The following is a 22,039-nucleotide window of genomic DNA, read 5'->3' as shown; positions in this document are numbered from 1 at the left end:
TACCTATCTGGGGGGGAGGGCATTATGGCCTCTCTCTCTCTCTCAGAAATCCAATAGCACAGTCACAACTATGAAATGGAAATACTAAAAGGTGCTTCTCTTTAAACAATGTCCCTGAATCTAGATCACATTTAATTTTATTCTACACAGAAGTTTGGTCTAATCTTCCAATAACAGAGGTTATGACTGCGTATCCAAAAGTTTCTTAAGTTTTCTGTTTCCATCATCTGCACCACTGCTAGCATTTGTTGACAAATTTAAGCCTAAATGTAATTTCTACAGTTACTGCAGTGCTAAGAATGAAGAAAATAATACATATTGTGACAACTTTTGTTTAAACAGTAATAATAATTAAAATACTTTTGAAGTTTCTCTTGAGGGGGAACAATCAAATCATTTTACATGAGTAAATGACAAAAAAAATCAATCCTGAAAATTCAATATTATGTCAGAGCATAGACCATATAAAATGTATAAATCGTTATATTCAGAACTTACATAGTTCTTTCTAGAACTTCTAAAGGTTTGCATAGCTATGGTAGCTTATACCATGTGACCGTTAGCAATTCTTGTGAGAAATACGTAGGTTCTGGCTATGCCGATTCATATATTATATCTGGGCTACTCTCTGACATAATATTCAACTTTTGGGTTTGAACTTTTTGTTGTTCATTTGAAATTTTCTTCCAATGTTTGTACCCTTTGTCTTTTGATCTAATTATTGCCCCCTGCCCCCTACCCCCTTGAAAGTTCACAGCATGAAAACTTTTATCTGCTGAGGAAAAGGGGAGGAGTTAGATCAGGGGAGGGAAATTATGTGCAGGGATTTCATAATCAAATCTCTGCGCTTAACTTCTGCTGGGTAGTACTTTGCGCCTGCTACAGTGCAGATATAGAAAGTGTGTGGATTTGCACCTACAGTGTGATGGAATTTTCCCTTTGAAAATGAAATTGCAGACTGCAAGCTCCACAAGAGGCTAATCATTTTAATTTTGTAACAGCACACTTAGCAGAAAAGACTTCATGTAGAAAGTATACACGGATTTTAGCCTGAATTTCCAAGGCGCACTTGCATGTGTAAGCTTGCTTTGAAAATTAGCATCTTTGCACAGAACCCGGTGTGGCATACATGTACACATTTACACCTGCTAGGTGGGAAATGCAAGTATGTATGCAGATGTTTCAGAAATCAAAAGTATGTGCATAGATGGTTTACCCTGCTCATCTACATCTCTGGACCACCTCTTTGTAGTACATGCACAAATCCAATTTACAATTTTCAAAATCCCATTTACACACAAAAAACTGTGTAACCACTGGGTGGACAGGATCCTTGGGGTGGCACCTAGGGGCACATAGAAAAAGAGATGATGGACCCTTTATTCACACAACTCCCCTTCAATCTCTCTGGAGATGATGCAATACAGTGTGCTCAGCCGAGCGCACTGTTAACCCGCTGTCGGACGCGGGTTAAATAGGCGCTAATCCACCCCCTAATGCAAATGCATGTGAATGAGGCTTTTACTCATTCACTCCAAATGCAAAAAGATAAATGTGCGTTAATAGCTGAGCGCATTGAAAAGAAGTATAGAAAAGCTGAAAAAACTGCTTTTCAGTACTTCTTTTTTAAAGTAAAAAAAAATAAATAAAATAACTCAGCACACCACCGAGTTATGAAGACCAACGCCGGTAAACTCGGCCTCGGTTTTCATAGCCGGCCGTCTGCCAGTAATGAAAATGGCCACCGATAAACTTGTCGGCCATTTTCATTACTGGCAGAAATGAAAACCTCCCTCCACCCCCTCCCCCCGATCTCCCCCTTTGTCTTGCCATCTTGTTTACTGTATAATGAGGCATGATTGTATATAGTGCTTATCCCCCCCTCATCCCCCACCCTCCTTTCCCTCCCCTTTTTTCCCTGGGTCTTGATTTGATTGCACAATTCTGTAGCAGTGTATTTTTCCCCTTCCACCTGTCCCCTAGACCCCTTACTTTCTCTGATTGCATAATTTTCAATGTTGTACATAGTGCTTTTTTGAGTGTATAATTTACAATGTTGTATATAATACTTATCGGATGGTTTCTGAGTGTATTATTTACAATGATGTATATAATACTTATTGGATGGTTCATTCATCTCTGTACCTCATTCCCCACCAGGTACTGTGCCTATATTTTTTCCATCTGTCCTTTCCTCACTCCCTTTCCTCGATCCTTCTTACTTCCTAGCTGCTCCCCTCCCCCCATCCCTGTTTTTTGTATTTTCCTCCTTTAGCTATATGTAAACCGGCATGATGTACCCACGAATGTCGGTATAAAAAGCTAATAAATAAAATAAAAATAAATAAATACAGTATGACAGCATGCTTAAAAATGCCAGGCGATGGGGCAGGTTGGGGCATGGAGAATAAAGTACTTGCTGGGATTTCATTTTGAAATCTCTGGGCATACTTTACCACTTTGCCCATGCAAAGTATACGGCACCTGGATTTTCAAGAAGAAACTCAGCAGGGAGTTTCCCTTTGAAAATGATCTTGCAGACCTATGAATATAAAGCACCTGCAGGCCTGCAGTGTTCACAGGGACACTGAAAATGTTCCCCTTAAAGAAACATCTTTAGAGAAAGATATAGCTGTCTCAGAGGTTTAGAAACTGGGATTGTTTTATGTAATGTGAAAGTTTATTGAAACTGGAAGAGAGATCTGGGGGTTTGCAGTTCATTTTCAGTCTTACATCATTACTTTGGAGACTTTTATTCTGATAGTGGTTTATTCATGTTCACTGAATGATTTGCTATCGTACCTTTGCTTGCTAAAAGTGTAAAGAAAATGCATTTGCATGAATATTGATTTTTTTTTTCTTTTTCATTTTTCTTAGTCCTTCTGTTTTGGAAAGTTCAGCAGTAGGAGAGACCAAAAGTAAGTATCTACTTAAATAGCTTTGGGGGTGATTTACTTAACTGTGCTAATGCATTCATGCTGTAAACAGTGTTTACTGCGAGTTAAAAGGCATTAGCACAGAGTTAACTTACAGAATGTGAATTTCTGCACATTATTTCCAAGGCCACAAACCCAGTACAATGCAGCTCAATACCATGCAAATCAAATACATAGCCTGCGTTAATGTTTGCAAGCCACATAATTTGCTTTACGTTAACCATGCCTCACTCTGGGATATTGGAACACTAACTCATGTTCCAATTCTCCTGGGGTTGATTTTAACTGATCCAGAACTCTCCCCAGCCCTGAGTAAAAGTATCCCTGGGGGTGTAGTGGGACCCCCTCTCTTACCCTCAGCTCTGGCATCTTGACCTTTTCAAAAAATATTCCCCATCCATCCAGGATCCCATGCCTTGGAACCCACCCCCAAAACTTATTAGAACTACCTGGAATCTAGTGGGGGCAGTAGCAATGTCCATTCACTCCTGCCCAGCTGGCACCATGATGCAAAATGGCACTGGTTGTCCCCGACACTCCTTTGCTGCTCCATGTAGAGCTTTTTCCTGGGGGGAGGGATGGGTTTTGGTAGGGGCTAAGGAGGTCTGACATTTACTTTGAATTTAAAATTCAGGTTGAGGTACGTGAGGTGGGGATGGGAGAGAGGGTTTCCACTAGACCCCAAGGGATGCTTTAACTCGAGTCTGGGGGAATGGGGTTTCTGAGGTCAGGTAGCCTCTTTGAAAAATGGTAGCCCCAGGATATGTGGTCACAACTGGGAACATATGGAAACCTACTGCAGCATTTACTAAACTGCAAAACTCAGTACCACAGTTTAGTAAATTCAGCATAATTTTCTGCATGGTATGTCACCATAGGAAATAGGCCCCTTTAAATGCACATTACAACCCCTACATGCTTCCAATGGTAAGTGAACATTTTGGGTGCTTGGTAGAAACCTGACCTAGAAACCTAGCTAGTGTACAGTTAAGGAAAGGCCTTTGCAGTGGGCTAAGTGATAGCTTGAAGAGAGGAGAGTTTCTTTTCTGTGAAAATCATCATTCTCCAGCAATTTATACAGAGGCAGTGGAACTGGTTGGGCAAAGTTGTGAATTAGGTTGCTGTTATCACCTCTGCTAATTTGTAGTGCCTGGTCATTATGATGACTGATGACAGTGCATCCAATTATTGACCCAAAGATTCACCAGCAATAAACAAAACAACCTCCATCTGCATTATTTTAAATGGCTTCTCAGTAAGATGTACGCTCATCATTTTTCTGTGATTTCATTCATCTTACCACTTACACAGGCAAAAAGTGGAGGTATAAACCAGGAAACCCCAGTCAAGCTAGTCTCTCCCAGAAATCTCCCTGTCTTCCTCATTGACCTAAGTATGGACTGTAACTTCAATAATAATTAGATCTCTTCATTTGGGGCATGAGAAATTGGATGGGTAGGTGGAAGGACTCCATCCTGGCTTTATGGAAACAGTTGGACTTTGGACTTTTGCTGGCTTGTTGCTGAGACAAAGCATGGTGGCCAAACACTTTTTTCTTCCATTTCTTATGTAAACTTGATTTCAATCATATTCTGCGGAAGCAGCCTAAAAGGGAATAGTTTGAAATGCTTCAGGAATGTAAATGTTAGAATACAATCAATAAAGTGTCCACTTGAATACACAAAAATAAAGGTCAACAAACAAATACAAAAATAAGGCAATGCCTTTTTGGACTAATTTAATACGTTTCTTAATTCGTTTTTGGGAGTTAACACTTCCTTCCTAATTTGCGAAGAGAAAGAGAAGTTTAGAGTAAAAGATGATATTTTGCCAGAAAATACAAGTGAATAACAGATTTCTATACAAAGGGGAAAGGGTGTTGGGGTGGGGGGGGGGTGTGTGAGTGGTTTGATATATTAGAGTGGGGCTCCCCATACTTTTCAAAGGAAGGGATACATAGGATATTTCAAATAACTGAGATGACTGTGTACTGGGTGAGATTTTTCCATCAGAGTTTGCTGAATTGGGGTGCGGGTGGGAGCACTGAGTTGGGGATCTGGGCCTTTTGCTGATTTGAAGTGCAAGGAAAGGGAGGATGTAGGTGAAGGATTCCCAGGTGTGTGGCTGAAGTGGAATATAAATTAAATAAATACATCTAAATTTCTAGATTTCTCAGAAATTGGTAACCCTGCCATACCCCCAGGAACCCTGTTTTCCCCTTCCATTGTATCTACCCCTGAGGTATAAAGTTATGTGTGGCAAACTCGCTCTTCCCCCTCTCTTACTCCTCTCCTCACTCATTCAGTTTTCTGCCTTCCATTCCCTTTCCCTCCCTTCCCGTCATGCGCACTCATCTCTCTACTCTCCCTTCCCTTCGGTCTACTTCATTCCTCTCCCCTCCCTCTACTATTACTATTACTACTACTATTTATCATTTATGCAGTGCGGTACAGATACACATAAGAGTCAGTCCCTGCTTCATTGAGTTTATAATGTAGATAAGACAAACTTACATGACAAATGAGTCATGTATTTTTTGTAGAACTGAGTGAGATTTAAAAGCAGCTCAAAAAGGTGGATTTGAACATGGCCAGAGAAGGAGCATTGACACACCAACTGAGAAAGTCTATTCCAGGCATATGGTGTAGCAAGATGGAAAGCACGGGAGCAGGAGCTGGCAATGAAGGAGAAAAGCACAGATAAGAACAACTTGCTCAATGAATGGAGTTCACAAGGAAGGATGTAGGGAGAGAAAAATGAAAAAAGGTAATGAGGAACTGCTGAGTGAATGCAGTTATAGGTCAATTACAGATGCTTGAACTGTATTCGGAAGCAGACAGGGAGCCAATGAAGTGATTCGAGAAGAGGGTTATATGGTTATAGCAATGCTGAAGGAAGATAAGTCATGCAGTCGAATTTTGAATCAATTACAGTAGAGAAAGTTCATCAGGAAGCCCATGAAAAGCAGGTTGCAATAGTCTATGAAGGAGATGAGAAAGGAAGGGATGGAGTTTAGTGATGAAACAGAGGAAAAAACAACACATTTTAGTGGTGTTTTGGATATATGTAGCAAAGGATAAAGAAGTATCAAGATGACCCCAAGGTTATAGGATGAGGGAACTCGGAGAATGAGAGCATAGAGACAGAAAAACAGGAAAGAGGGTTTGAAGGGTGAAAACAAGAACTTCTGTCTTTGCCATTTTAAGGTGGTGGTAGGACATCCAGATGGTGATGTCAGATATGCAAGCTGAAATTTGGAACTGGATTATTGGTGCAATTTCTAGTGTAGAGAGGTATATCTGGGAGTTAGCAGAAAAATGGTACTGAAAGCTGTAAGAGAAGATTTAAGCAAGGAGAAAAGAAGCATAGAGAGAAAAGAGGGCCCTGGACACAGCCTTTAGGCACATCATCTGTTAATGGAATAGCGCTGGAGGAAGAACCATTGGAAGATACAATAAAAGTTCAATGAAAGAGGTAAGAAGAAAACCAAGACAGAACAGAGTCCTGAAATCCAATCAAGTACAGTGTGTGAAAGAGTAGATAGTGATCAACAGTGTCAAAAGCAGCGGATAAGTTAAGAAATAAAAGATTAAATAAAGGGCCTTGGCCATGAAGAGGTCACTGGAGACTTTGGCAAGAACAGATTCTATGACATATACAGGGCGAAAAAGCCAGATTGGAGTGAATCCTGTATGGTTCTTACCCCACTATACCAGACACAAGACTCAGAGGAAATTTAGAAATTTAGAAGGATGTTTATTATAGTAAATAAATGATTGGCCAATCACAATATAAATGTCTGGGAAGGAGAATACAGGGTCAGTAAGAAACACTGAACGCCTTGAGATTCTTCTTTCCCTATATCACAACCTTACAAGGTTTATATATATTTTTTCTAGTTATCCTTACTAAGTATTGATCATTTCTAAATGCGTCATTCTGGCCTGACTTCCTTTCTCTAGACCACCTGCACCCCAATATCTGTTCTCCTTCTTCTTTTCTTTCTTTCGGGTCCAATTTTCCATTCTATTTTTATCTCCCCACAGTACTTTGTAGGAAGATATAGATAATCTCTTATCAGTCTCTGTATTCTCCTTTGTAATTGGTTCTCATAAAGCGCACACACTCATGTCCTGTGAGATGTCCTTCACTTCTCGCTGATTTAGGCCCACATCCTGTAGTTATAATTAGCTGCTTTCCTTACAGCAAACAGCACAGCATGTATTTGACATGTGTTGGCACAAGCTTAGGAAGGCCTAGTCCAGCAGTCAGAATTTTACAATCCAGAACAGTTTGAGATGAAAGAAAGTCAAGACAGCAGAGATGAACAGCCATTCAATCAGTTTGGATACAAAAGGGAGGAAGGAGATGAGACAATAGTTAGCAGGGCAGGTAGGGTCCAGTGAAGATTTTTTGAGGGGTGGCATGGTCACAGTCTGTTTGAAGTATGAGGAGACTGTCATAATGATAAATGATCGATTGAAGATGTGATAGATGGAAGGGATGACTGCAGGGAAGACAGAATTGAGGGGTTGGATGGGAATCGGGTCAGAGGGAAGAGAGAAGATGGCTGGTTTCCTGCAAACTTCTGAAACCTGGCCTGAAATGTCCCAAACTATTTCTTTTCTTTTCATTTAACAATTATACTGCTAGAACAAGCACGTACTTCAGGTCTTTACAATATACTACTTCTGCATGTATATGCTACTTACACACCTAACTTCCAATTTTACTTGCTGAAATCTTTAGAAATGTAACTCTATGAATGTCTTAATTCCTGGATAGATTTGAATTTCCCTTTTAGTATCTGGTTCATGAGGCCACTGATGCAGTACAGAATTAAGAATGAACGGCAGTCAGCAGTGATGATGAGAGGAAGCCATTTACTCTTCCTGTGTTCAAAGCCTTACAAGCTATGCAGTTCTAACACGGTTTTATTGCTTTAACTGCCAACTTGTTAAACCTCTTTATATACAATTCATTTCGCAATTATGCAAGTCTTTCTCTAATTTATAACAGTTTTTTTCTAAAAGGGAAACCTTTGTATTCATAATTCAAGGTAGCTTACTGTCCATTTAGGTGAACCTACTAGCTTAGGGGGCCATTTTGAAATGCTTATTGCATGCGATAGCATACTGGGAGTGGAGCTGGGGCGGCGAGGGGAGGAGTCGGGGCAGTGAGGAGGCGGACTCCACGGTGTCTTCGCTTTCTGCAATAAAGTAAGCAACGTTATCGTCGCCAGTAGCGAACCCAATAGCACCACCTTTCACGGTGGCGCTATTGGGTGCGAAAGCCGGCAGCGAAAACACCGCGGGAGAATGGTGAATCCAGGCCTTAGTTTGATAATAAAAGCTGAAGTATCTGAAAGAAGTCTTCTTAGTGTTGTTACTGATTTGGGCAGAATGGGATTATTTTATTGAATTGTCATATTTCCTTTGTCTCTAAAGATACAATTTTCAAAGGGATTGTCCATGGGTGAATGGTGTTTACCCTCAACAAAAGCCCCTTTCAAAGTTGCTGACTCCCTCTCCCAGTGCAAGGAAAAGGGGCAGCACCTGGGGTGAGGCTGGGGTGGTGCCAGGGCGAATCTGGCAAAGTACGCATGAGGAGTTCATTTTTAACTTTCTGCACGTACTTCCTGGTGTAGTCTGCGCCAGGTAAGACTTGGAAAGTGTGCCATTGAAAATGAGTTTGGAGACCCGTGGGTTCAAAGTGCCCAGGGGCCTACTAGCTATGTAGTAGGACTGAAAATGTCCACCTAAATACCTCATTCAAAGTTGCCTTTTGAATGATTGGAGCAATTCTAAAATCATCCTTTTTGATCCTTGAAGTTTCCTGTATGATAGTGTACACACTATTTTATTATAATTAAGGTGTTTGTCTTGGGAAAAATATTACTTGAGGACTGATAAAAATGGCAAAAATTATGGAATGCCTGCTAAAACTGGTGAACATGATTTATTATTTTTTGGGCAAAATAAGTTTGAGTTTGCACTGTTTAGGTTTAAAACATTTGTATAACTCGTTTAATAGAGGCTGTGTTTGAAAAGAAGAGTGTCTTTTAAACATAAACAAGCTTTAAAAGTGCTAGAAGGGTCAGCTGAAAATTGGAAGTAATCTTGAGGTCCACAGATGATTGACCACTCCCAACAGGAGTAATGCTATACAATTATAGGAAAGTAGCAGAAGTCACAGACAAATTATAGTAACAAGGACCCAGGATTTCCATGATAATCCGCAGTCCTAATTACCATTCCCCGCTTGCAGTGACAAAGTGTGCTACGAAATGTTAAGGATTTCAGAACAGTTTTAGAAAAAGCAGATGTCTTGTTTCTCCACTTAATTCCATTCAACAGCTTAGCTAGATTTTAGCTCTTTTTTGTCAAAAATGATATACTCAGAGATTTCAGGATTATTGCTATGTTGTTGTCTATTGACATTCCTTTAATTACAGTGGTGGCAGCATCCTTCCATTTGTAACTCCCTCTTTGGGGGCCTCTTGGAATGCAGGGGCACATCGTTGTCCCTGGGGACACTCTTACTCCCAACTCTCCTTCTTCTTGTGCCAAACTCAGTCCACTGGCCCTTGAGTGCTGAGGTTCATTCCAGTGGGGAGGAGGATAAACTTCCAGGGCCCTAGGCTCACAGGGTAAGGTACCAACACACATTCTCAATCTCTCTTTGGTTAATCTCACAGGTGTATTCACTGTTCTGATGTACTTGCTTGAAGGCACCATTGACAGTGAAGAAAGACATTAGACTCACTGGTGGAGTGTTCAACAAAAATATACTGCAGCCAAAAATAATTAATGTCTGATTCTCAACAAAATTCTTTATTTTATCATCTCACAAAAATAAACATTCCCAAGATGCCTCTTTTTCAGTTATATTAGCTGAGTCAATGTCATTAAGGATGGCAAGCACTAGGAAAAGACCCCACACTAAGGGTTAGAGAGTGGGCTCCTAGTGGAGCTAGGTTCACCTATCTATTTGTCTGATGGCAAAAATCTGGACTCCTGGTGGTAAGAAGCCCCAAAGTTCAAAATCTTAACTCTTTCTCAGCGGGCAGGAACTGATGGCAAAATTCCTCCCCAAACAACAAGAACAAAAGTCCCTACAAAAAACGTCTTTCTTCTTCTCGGTCAGGTTACTGCTGTCCCTCCTCAGCTGGGTGGAAGGAATCATAGCACTCTATCTTGACCTCCCAAGGCAGGGGTGACAGTCCTCTTCAGGCAAGAGCAGTCTCCAAAAACAAAACTCTTACAAAACACCAAGTCTTCTCCCACTTTCACAAGACAGTCTTTTCCAGACTATGGGATGCTGGCCATTGTAAAGTTTCTTCCCCAGGATCAAGGCTAGGGACCCGTATGGGGATTCTCTTCTTCAAGTCTTCTGATTCTGCAAAACCTAACAAAAAATGTCACTGCCTCTGAAATCAGGCTGTGGAGCCCATAAATGAGGAATGCTTCTGCTACTCAAAACTCAGAATGCCAAACCAAAACCACACTGCCCCTCATGCACAGATTTTTTTTATATTGCACTGCTGACCAATTTAACAGGTTATTTGACATTTCCTTCCAAAACCATGTAAAAACATTCTGGAAACTACAGGCCGGTTAGCCTCACCTCTGTGGTGGGAAAAGTAATGGAGTCACTGCTGAAAAAAAGAATAGTGAACTATCTACAGTCAGAAGAATTGCTGGACAAGATGCACCAATTTGGCAGTGCAATAATAATGAGAGATTTCAATTACTGGATGCAGAAGAAGCAGCAACAACCTTGCACATAAGCAAGTCACACAAGACACTGGTGCAGGTATCAGCGGATCCGTCCCGGCATAACCCCATGACAACCTAATAAAAGAGGTTCCATTCAATTTCTCTGTTGAGACCCTGAGGTACCACTGTATTTAATGTAAAGATCCATCTCTGCTCCCGGCGCCCAAGGAACACTGGGAAGTCGCAATCCCGGGGGGGGCACGCGCGACCACCTCAATGACCGTGAAGCTGAGGTCAGAGATAGAATGGCCGCATTCAATCCAATGAGAAACCAAGGGCTCATCTACTCTATGTAGGCAAATATTCGAACAATGTTCTATCATACGGGTTTTTAACATCCGTGTAGTTTTGCCTACATAGAGTAGAGGACAGGGGCACTTTACAATGTAAACTACGCCTTATACTCCTACAGTATCAGAGCTGTCATCCCCGGGCATTACGGGACAACATCCCCCACGGAGGACCTGGACCGGAAGGAAGACCACAGATGCTGTGAAGACCGGATCCAAAGGCACAGAGGGATTGAAGCAGGGCCCTTTTATAGGGCTGGTCCAGGTGAGTATGGATGATGTCATAGATGAGGGCCGCAGGTCTTTTCCTGCCACTAGCACTTTAAGAGAGGAAAAGAGGCATGTGCCCGCACCTATGGAGGAGAAGAGGAAGCAGGAGCCTGCGACGGCGTCCATGCCATGTGGGAGGCTAGGCAGGTAATAACATCGGCGGCAGCACCCCTTGCCACGAAGAGGAAACAGGCAGCAGCAGCGGTGGCTTCTTTCCACGAAGAGGAACACCTGGCGGCGGCACTAGGACCGCGGAGGCACCAGTACAGCAGCAACCTCTGGGCCACGCGAAGACAGTATCAGCGGCGGAGGTAAGGATTGCCTGCAGCTAGGCCTGCAGGCAAAATCCCAACATGATGAAAAATCACTGAATTTCAACCCAGTGTGAACATGTACACGGATTGTGCAAACTTTTAAAATCTTTACCGGCACAAAATCATGCCAGTGGCGGTTCTTTAATTAATTAATTAATTTATTTATTTATGATTTTTATATACCGACATTCTTACATCCGATGTAAATCATACCGGTTTACATTAAACAAAAAGCAGGAAATAAATTTCCTTAGTCTAATACAATGAACATTTCTAATTATAATTGTTAACAAACGAAAAGAAAAGATAAAGACTTGGAATAAAGGTTAAATAACAGATAAACATAAAAATATATATATTTTTTTTACAAGAATCACAAGGGTTGCATTAATATCATTAATACCTAATAAGCACATCAAAATTCATTGCATGGTCATTTAGATACGAGGCTGTTATGTTTTAGTGCATTTTTTTGGTTTGCTAAAAGTATGAGGTAATATTAAAAAAAAAAACCCCAAAGAGCTGGTCAGATAACCAAATAACTTTAATCCCATTATCTTTACCACATTTTTGGTTGACCTTAATCGGTTTGTAGTTCAGACGAAAATTTGGCAAAATCTAACTTCTCAAAATTTGATTGGTTAGATTCAGCAAACCTAACTGGCTAATACTGAAAATCAGTGTTAATTGGTTAAAAAAAAAGTCTGAACAAAACTTAAAGCTTGCATATCCCCTACATTAAAAAAAAGTGTTCAGCATCCCATCCCAATTCCCCTCCCTGTACTTTTTTTTATAAAGCACCTGCTTCCGCCCCCCCCCCCCCAACCACCCTCTCCCAATTCCCTTTCCAACTTCAAAAAAAGAGAACTTGTGGCACCTGAAGCCCCCCTCCCCACTGCATCCCAATCCCCTTCTTAACTCCCAAACTCTCTGCACCCCACTCCTGGGCCCCTTCCCAGCTTAAGGAAATCCCCAAAGCGATCCCCAATGTCTTCCCAATCCTCTCCCTTATTCCCCCAGGATGCAGCAGGATCCCCAGAGTTTTCCCCAGGATAACCTCTTTCCACTGGTGATTAGACGGGGGAGTTGGGTGTCACCAATTTTTTTTTCAAATTGTAAAGGGAATCAGGAGGGGAGCAAGGTGCAATGGATTTGAGCACCACTAGTTCTTTTTTTCATGTTGAAAAGGGGATCATGATGGAGGCAGTGGGTTTAGGATGCTGACCAGTTCTTTTTTTTAATTAGGAAGGGGATTGAGAGGGGAGATTGGGGCTTGACATGCTTGCTTTTTTTTTTTAATTATTATTTTTATTTTGGTTTCAGGAGAGAAGGTGGCCAGCCAGATTTAGTCCTATTTCAATGTCTAGATTTGGCCTGCCAAATTAGATAGCTAGGTGCTAGTGGCCTAACTTTGTTCCCCTGAACTAAAACTGCACCTGGGTCTGCCCAGAATTTGGCCGGTTAAATCTATCCTCCAAGTGAACTTAGGTCGCTAAATCAGCCTTTGTCAGTTTTGAAAGGTATTCTTCTAATCAGCTAGATCCCTTTCAAAATTGATCTTACAGGAATGAATTTTCAAAGGACTTCCATGTGTAAAAGTAGCATATATTGTAGCAATTTTCAAAAGTCCATTTACACACATAAAGTTCATTCATGTGCGTAAAAGATTTTGAAAATTCAGCCCTATGGAGTAAATTTTCAAAGGAGTTACATGCGTAAAAGTAGCAATTTTCAAAAGGCCATTTACACAAGCATTCAAAAAGTGTGTCAAACATGCACTAATGGTTGTGCTATTAATACATCAGTCCCTCAAATATTCTTAAACACTAGTGTGTGAAAGACCACATGTGGTTTAGAACATGAAAAAATCTGTGTACTGTGCTGTTCGGACCTCTGACTATGCATGTAAAACTGCACTCCAAAACCTAGGCCACTACCAAAATTTCCCCCCGAGTTACTAGTTGCCCCTACTACGGGGTATAAATAGTTTACTTGTATGAGAGCCTTATAAAGAGTCTCTCTCTTCTCTTGCCTCTCTCTTTCTCTCTCTCTCTCTCTCAAGTCTGTCTGGGTACTGCTCAGCTTGCAAAGTGAAAACACTGTCATGAACCCTGCCCGCGGGTCCCCCCGCGAGCAGGCACTCTCTTACCTCCCCCCATGCTTCACCCGACGCGGCACAGACGCCGCCATCGGGTCCTTCAGCGCAGCCGGAGCCGCGGTCTTGAGTTGCTCACGCGGCCCGGAGGCTGCCCCGGATATCCATCTTCACCGTGGCCAGAGCCGCGGACTTTCAGCATCCTCTTCGCGGCTGGATGCTGCTGCCAACGTCATCTCCTCTTCGCAGCGCGCAGGCTGTATCCCCGGGCTCAATTAGCGGCTGGAGCCACCCCCGGGGCCTCCTGCAGCAGCTGGAGCCACTGCCGTCATCGAGGCCTGCTTCTCAGGCCAGCCCTGCCTTCTGCGTGGAAGACGTCGGTGCAGGCCGCTGTCCGCGGACCTGCACAAGCTCCTGCTTCCTTCCTTAGGCACCGGCTCGTGCCTCTTCACAGAAGTTAAAGGGCCAGACACAGGAAGTGTGCTGGTCCCATCTATGGATTTGATTTCCTGCCTAGCCCATTAAAAGGGCTGTCTTCACAGTACGTCTTCGCCTTGCATCGGAGTTACTTCACTCTGGAGGCTCCTGCCTGCCAGAGCTCCGTCAAGTCTTCTATCTTCTCCATGGAGTTCCTCGTCTCATCGGTTCCTCATCATGCCATGTCTTCGTGCCTGAGGTCCTCGTCCAGGTGTCCTGGTGTTTCGTCTCCTGGTGTTTCGCTTCCTGGTATCCTGCCCTCCTTGATGTTTACGTCAGCGCTCCTGAGCCTTCTGGTCCTGTCGGTCCTTCTCCCTCGGACGAAGTCTTTCCCGGGTTGGAGAGGCCTGCAGGTGGACTGGTGTCCTGTGCGCCTGAGCAGTCTCGTCCTGCCAGCCGTGTTGGTGCTTCGGATGACATCGGCTTCGTCGTCAGAGTCCCACTTCGACTGGATCCTTCCCTGCGCTCGTCCCGTTCTCAGCGTGGGCCGTGACCAGCCTCCTCGGGCTGTGTAGGGCGTGCAGTGGGACAGGGTGGTCCGCGACCAGCTCATTGGGTCCGCCCATGAAGGTGGGCTGAGTAGGGCGCCCTGAGAGACAGTGCCAATGTCCTCCTGCCCTGCATCTTGTCTTGTTTGGATTTCAAGTTCCTCGTCATGTCTGCACTTCAGAGTCTTTTCCCTGATGCCGTTGTATCAACCACTCAGTCCGTGATGTCTTCGCATCAGCCGTAGTGTTATGTCTTCCATAGTCCTGGTGTCATGTCTTCAAGAGCCCTGGTGTCTCGTCTTCATGTCAAGGCCCGTCTGCCCTCATCCTCAGGCCAGGCCTGCTGCTCCATGCCGTTCCAAGCGGCAGGTCCGAAAGGGCTCGGAATGGTCGAAGGACCATTCACATTCCAACATCATCCTGTTGTTGGCCTTGGGAGCGTGCAGGCCTGGCAGAGGGTAAGACCGTCTGCCATAGTGGAACATGCCTTCAACCCTCGGTTTGGTCCTGGATCCCTCTGGGGTCAGGCTGAGGCCCACAGGCACACTAAAACACCCTTCATGTAACAGACAGCATGCACTGTGGTATCTTCAAAACTATCCTAACCATGTTCTTTAACACAGGCACTATTCATGCAAAATGATGTTTATCCAGCTAGCTTTAGGACAGCCCTATGGACTGACCAGATTTATTTGGATAAGTTATCCAAGTCAGCTCTTCCCTAGAACACCCTTGCCCCACCTGCCACTTAGTTGGCTATCTATTTAGTTAGTTATCTGGCTAAGTGGTAGCCATTCAGCAGGGCCAGATATTCAACCACCACTACTTAGCCGAATAACTCCTAACTTATCCAGCTAAGTAGCGCCGAATATCGCTATCTACATACATAAATACAATGAAAACAACCCAAAAAACCTGAATGACTGATACTCAGCTAGCAGCAAAAATATGAAAAGCCATTATCAGTTACAAGGAGGGTACCAAAGCACATAACATATGTACAAGGAGATTTTGGCACTGTGAAACACATTCTCAGAAAAAAAACGCTCATTTCGTAGCTTCTTGTCAGATGAATCCAGAACCAGTGGGTTATGTATCTCTACCAGCAGATGGAGACAGAGCAAAGCTGAAATCATAGTACACATACCCCTGCAGTGACATCAGCCTGCCAGTATTCTCATTCTCCAGCAGATGGTGGACGTGCATCTCCTTACTGGGGATTGCTTCAAGTTTTAAAAGGAGAAATAAAGGAAATTTAATTCACCCTGCTCTCCTGTGATGATACTAAATGGTCCCTCCCCCAGTTGAGAATTCCTGAGTTGATTTCCGTGGTTCCTCAGATGAGTGCCTTGTTCTGGTAGCTGCTTTTCTCAGCTGGCATGGACTTAGCTGTTAAAACAGCTAAGTTAAAACAGCTGAAAGGTGGCGGGTGCAGGAAACTGAGCGCAGTGGTGATGGTATATGCCCTCTCCCCCCTCAGCCAGAGACCGTCTGTGTACTCAGCCGGGATGGACTGAGCTCAGGTAAAGCTTTAAAAAAATAAAAAGACAGACAGAGAAGGAGTTTGTAGGATTTTCTTCCTTCCACCGGTCTCCATGCTTGTTGCACCATTCTGACATTTGTTCCCGCCCCCGAGGGAGGTTAAGGGACGTGGGCAGCCTGGAAGGTTGAGCAGCCCCTTTTGAGCTAGGTCCCTCTCTTAGGCTTTTCCCTGTGTGCCGCATGGTAGGCTGCTGTGGTGTTTTCATGTGCTTTTCCTGCCTGTTAGGCTGCCCTCTTGAGGATTGTCGATTTGTGTAAGTGTATCTGGCTGAGCATCCAGGTTGTGTGTCCAGTTTTTGGACACTTAGACGCCTGCTTGGACATCCAGGTTATAGCGGGTCTGTTAGACATGTGCTTATGCCAGAGGGGTGGCTTCCTCTACACTCAGTTTGGGATGCCTAAAACTTGGGTGCCTAGCTTTGGGGCAACTAGCCTTGGGACACCTAAATTTCAGATGCATATATTTTACAGCATGAATTTAGCTGGATACATCAGTTACCTGTTTAGCATACTGACAAATTGATGGCACCTGTAGCTAAGAAACCTAAGTGCCTTTCCCTCTGTGCTGCCTGTCATATTTGGGCATCTCAGCCTGGCATGCCCTCTAATTTGCGCTAGCGCTGCTTGGAGGCTCAAGGAGAATTACCTTCTTCAAATTTTACTAAGCCTGGTTCTTCCTAACCTGATGAGGGCCTGGGTAAAAACATGTCGGAAGGGGCAGCTGACCTTGGAACTCCCTTAACCGGTTTATCAGTGGGGGAAGATAACCCAGTGGGTGCAGCACAGGTGCCTTCTGGTTTTGGCATGGATCCTTCTGCCTTTTCCTGGCTAGAATTTTTTTCAAGGATTACAATCCTTTCTTCAGGCACAGTCTTCAGCCCCGACCAATCCTGCCAGGTCAGAGTCGCAGGTGGTGATCCCTCATTTGCCCGGTACTACTGTTCAGTGCGAAAGTACTCCTAGATTGGCAGCAGGTTTTCCCAACAGGGATCTAGATGGCATGGATGAGGAGGCTGATCCCGATTTGCTGGAGGATGGGGACATTTCTCCGGGATTGGAACCGTATAGGATTATGTTGCGGTTCTTTCATAGAGATGAGTTACCAGCTCTGATTTCCCAGACATTAAATATTCTGGGAGCACCTGGACCTGATTCTGGTATGAACCAAAGAAAAATCCCATTTTGGTTTCTTAATTAAAGCCTCTTATCTTTTTTTCCCTCTGTTATAGAGGCCATTCAAGAATTGATTGATCTTGAATGGGGCTCCCCGGAGGCCATTTTCAAAGGGGGTTGAGTTTTGGAAGGCCTGTACCCCCTGGATCCAGTGGCAAGAGAGCACTTGCATTTTCTGAAAGTGGATGCACTTGTATGTGCCGTTTCCAAGCAGACGACTATACCCGTGGATGGAGGAGCAGCCTTGAAGAATGTTCACAATAGAAGGATTGAGGCCATCCTTAAGCAAGCATTTGAAGCAGTGACAATGACTTTACAGCTTCTTGTTGCTCCCTAGTGGCTCACTATTATTTACTTCTCTCAGGAGGTCGATGAATCTGGAGTGAATTCCAGGAAAGTTATGGAGCCAGCAGCCGCCTTTTTGGCAGATGCAGGCTGCGATTTGGTCCACATCTCAGCCAGATTGTTGGCTTTGGTAATAGCAGCCAGGTGTCATTTATGGCTGAGAAATTGGTTGGCCGATACAACCTCCAAAGCTAACTTAATGAAATTGCCCTTTAAAAGCTCGCTCTTGTTTGGGAGCAAGTTGGTGAAACTGGTCAATAAGTGGGGCAAAACCCTGATTCCTCGGTTGCCAGAGGATAAGAAGCATATGCCACAGTCCTTTGGTGTGAGAGGTCATGCTAAAGGATCCAGGCACTTTCGATCCTACAGAGGAGCGACCTTTCAGAGGACTTGACCTTTCGTTAGGTCTCAGTCCTTTCATCCCAGATATCCTAGATGGGGTGCAGGCTGAGGTAGTGGAACCTCCTGAGCCTCCCAATGAAGGTTTGCCAAACCACCCCCAGGAACAGGAGATAGGGGGCACCTCTCTTTTATCAGAGATGGGTCAACATCACATCAGACCAGTAGGTCCTGGAGGTGATACAAGAAGGATATGTGCTAGAGTTTCACAGTGTTCCCTCGGGACGTATTCATGGTATCTCCCTGCCACTCTCAGGAGAAGAAACAGGCAGTGAAGTATACATTGTCAAGACTCCTCAGTCTGAGGGCTGTAGTTCCAGTCCCCATGTCCCAAAAACATATGGGTCGATATTTCATTTATTTCATTGTACCAAGAAGGAGGGCTCCTTTCGTCGCATCCTGGATCTCAAAAAGTCAACCGTCATTTGCAGGTGACTCATTTTCACATGGAAACATTGTGCTCAGTGATAAATGCTGTGCAGTCGGGGGAATTTCTGACCTTGGATCTGTCTGAGGCATACCTGCATATTCTCTTCCAACTAGAGCACCAATGTTTTCTACCATTCACAGTTTTGGGATGCCATTATCAGTTTCAGGCACTCACCACTCTCAGAACCTTTTCCAAAGTAATGGTGGTGATTGTGGAAGAGTTGAGAAAGGATTGAATCCTAGTACACCCGTATCTGGAAGACTGGATGATTTATGTCAAGTCTCTGGAAGAGAGCCATCTGGTGACTCACAAGGTAAGCTCCCTGGTACCGGAGCCCAAATGAGTGGTGAACCTAGCCAAGAGCAGTCTTCGGCCTGTTCAGTTGCTGGAGTATCTCGGGGTTTGGTTTGACACAAAGCAGGGCAAGGTGTCCAGCCAGAGGTTCGTGTACAGAAGTTGATGGCACAGCTGTGTCTATTGACGGACACTATTTGCCCAGCCATGTGGTCCTATCTACAAGTGCTTGGTTTAATGGTGGCAACTCTGGAAGTGGTGCCATGGGCAAGGGCACATATGAGTCCTCTCCAACATTCCCTGCTGATTCGGTGAAATCCAAAGTCTCAGGATTACTCAATTTGGCTCCACCTGCCGATGGAAGTCTCTACCCAACTGCAGTGGTGGCCACAAGTGGATTATCTAAGGAAGGGAGTTTCACTTACATCCCCAGACTGGCTAGTACTCAAAACAGATGAGAGCCTCCATGGCTGGAGTGCAAGGGCATTGGAGTACTGGAACATCAATCAGCTGGAAGCCTGGGCGATCCGGTTGGCATGCTTACAGTTCAGTGGCAGGTTGCAGGGTCGAGCAGTTTGGAAAATGTCATACAATATAATGACAGTGGCTTACATCAGTCTGCAGAGAGGAACCAAGAGTCAACAAGTGTCGCAGGAGATAGACCAATTTATAGAATGTGTGGACGTGCATCTTCAGGAGATCTCAGCCTCCCACACTGCAGGAAAATACAATGTAAGAGCAGACTTTCTCAGCAGACAGATTCTAGACTCAGGAGAATGGGTATTGTCAGACGAGGCATGTCAGCTGATAGTGGATTTCTGGGCCCTTCCATTTCTAGACCTGCTGGTGACTTCTTGCAATACGAAGATTCCTCGATCCTTCAGTCACAGGAGAGATCCAAAGTCATTGGGTATCAATGAACTCATCCAGGAATGGCCGGAGGACAAGCTGCTCTATGCCTTTTCCCCATGGCCCATGTTGGGCAGAATGGTTCATAGGGTCGAGAATCACAGAGGGATAGTGCTTCTGGTTGCACCAGATTGGCCCAGGAGACCATGGTGTGCGGATCTGTGAAGGATGCTGATAGACTTCCCCCTCCGGTTTCTGGCATACAGGAATCTGTTGCGGCAGGGTCCTGTTCTTCATGAAGATATGACTCGATTTTGTCTTACGGTATGGCTCTTGAGAGGGCACGTTTGCTGAAGCATGAATATTCTAGTGCGGTGATTACCACCTTACTACTAGCAAGAAAGTTTTGCACTTCCTTAGCCTATGTGTGGGTTTGGCAAGTGTTTGAGGCTTGGTGTGAAGATCAAGGTGTTTTTCCTCGTTTAGTTAAGATACCGCTCATTTTGTAATTTTTACAGGGTTGTCCCTTAATTCCTTAAAGGTGCAAGTAGCAGCACTTGTCTGTTTCAGGGGTCAGATGAATGGTGGTCTCTTGTCAGTTCATCCAAATGTGGCCTGTTTCTTGAAAGGAGCGAAACTTCTTTGTCCTACCTTGCGGTTATCGGTGCCCTTGTGTAGTCTTAATCTGGTTTTAGATTTCTTAGCAGGCCCTATGTTATGACCGATTCGTAACCTTTCCTTGTGTTTACTGACCTTGACAATGGTGTTTCTTGTGGCAATTTGTTCTGAGTGTCGAATTTCTGAGCTGCAGACCTTGTCTTGCCAGGAGCCGTTCCTTTGAGTGACACCGGGGACGATACAGCTACGTACTGTTCCTTCCTTTTTGCCAAATGTGGTCTCAGATTTTCACTTGAATCAGTCCATTTCCCTTCTGTCTCTGGATAGGGAAAGTGATGCATAGGAATATCACCTGTTGCAACCCTTGGATGTCAAGAGACATATCGTGAGGTATCTGGAGGTCAAGTTATGGCTCATTGAACTAGGATTCAGGCAGTGTCATAGACGGAAGTTAGATTCTTTTTGCCAGTCAACACTTGCTGAGCTGTGATGTGGTCCTCCTTACACACCTTTTCCAGGTATTATCGTCTGGATGTGCAGGCCTGAGAGGACACAGCCTTTGCATGTGCAGTTTTGACTGGACGTGGGCAACCTTCTGTCCTATTCAGAAGTAGCTGGGTACATCTCACTAGTTCTAGATTCATCTGACTAGATGCTAAGAAATGAGAAATTACTACTTACCTGATAATTTCCTTTTCTTTAGGATAGTCAGATGAATCCGGCTTCCCACCCTTGGCTGTCGAATGATTGGGCTATGGTCCTCCTCCATGGCTGCATGTTCCGGGATTACTGGTGTTAGTCCAGTCCCTAGACTAGTGTTGATGCATTCTTTGTCTGAGCTCAGTGTTTCCTGTTGGCTGAAAACTGAAATGGGTATCTGTTATTAATCAAGTTTTTGCTAGTCTGTCCACAGTTGGCTTTTGAAGAGAATATTGACAGGTTGATGTCATTGCAGGGTTATGTGTACTGTGATGTCAACTTTGCTCTGTCTCCAACTGCTGGTAGAAGTGCATAACCCACTGGTTCTGGATTCATCTGACTAGCCTAAAGAAAAGGAAATTATCAGGTAAGTAGTCATTTCTCAATCTATATCAGAGGAGGAAATACATTTGGGCAAGGAGCAAGCCATGCTGGATGTAATCTGAAAGGAGTTTATAGGTATCCAGATGCTTCATTGAAGAAAAGAGCTTTCAGATGTGCTATTCTGGAAGCTCCCGGGATCGCAGTGTCATGCAAAACTAGTGCAGACAGAGGGATTTTAAAAGATACCAGTTAGGAGAAAGAGATAGGATTTGGCTGGGGGTAGGGGGTAGAAGGTAGGAAGGGAGAGGAGGGGGTTGTTGATAGTTGACTTAGCAAACCAGGGAGCAGACGGACAGAGGAGGGGAGGTGCGCCATCAGACGGACTTCTCTTATTTGTAAAATCACATATGGATGGATTTTGGGGGAAGAGGCATAATATTTTCTTTTTATTTTTTACTGTGAGTTGGGGATCCAATTCAAGCAACCAGGCTTGTTTGAGTCATTTTTTTTTTTAAGTTTATCACTACTATAGCTGGTTAAGGCTAAAGTTATCTGGGAACATATTCCCAGATAACTTTAGACTTGCTGTCTGCCACATCTAGAGAGAGTCACAAAATTTATTTGACTGACATTCAGCCAACTAAACCTCACCCTGGAATGCCTCTGTTATGCCCATTAGTTATTTGGCTAACCTGTATCCAGATAAAGACTTATCTGG

General features: G+C 44.0%; 1 protein-coding gene across 1 annotated transcript in view; it reads left to right on the top strand.

Annotated features, from left to right (window-relative positions):
• CFAP47 (cilia and flagella associated protein 47) overlaps nucleotides 1-22,039 on the top strand; it is a 1,765,744-nt gene that overhangs the window by 834,223 nt on the left and 909,482 nt on the right. The window contains exon 41 of the mRNA XM_029603108.1: nucleotides 2,878-2,918. Coding sequence (XP_029458968.1) covers nucleotides 2,878-2,918 — 41 coding nt within the window. The remainder of the gene's footprint in view (nucleotides 1-2,877; nucleotides 2,919-22,039) is intronic.

This window comes from Rhinatrema bivittatum, chromosome 5 (assembly GCF_901001135.1).
Source record: "Rhinatrema bivittatum chromosome 5, aRhiBiv1.1, whole genome shotgun sequence".
In the NCBI taxonomy this organism is placed as follows: Eukaryota; Metazoa; Chordata; class Amphibia; order Gymnophiona; family Rhinatrematidae; genus Rhinatrema; species Rhinatrema bivittatum.
This window is presented reverse-complemented; position numbering and strand designations above follow the sequence as displayed.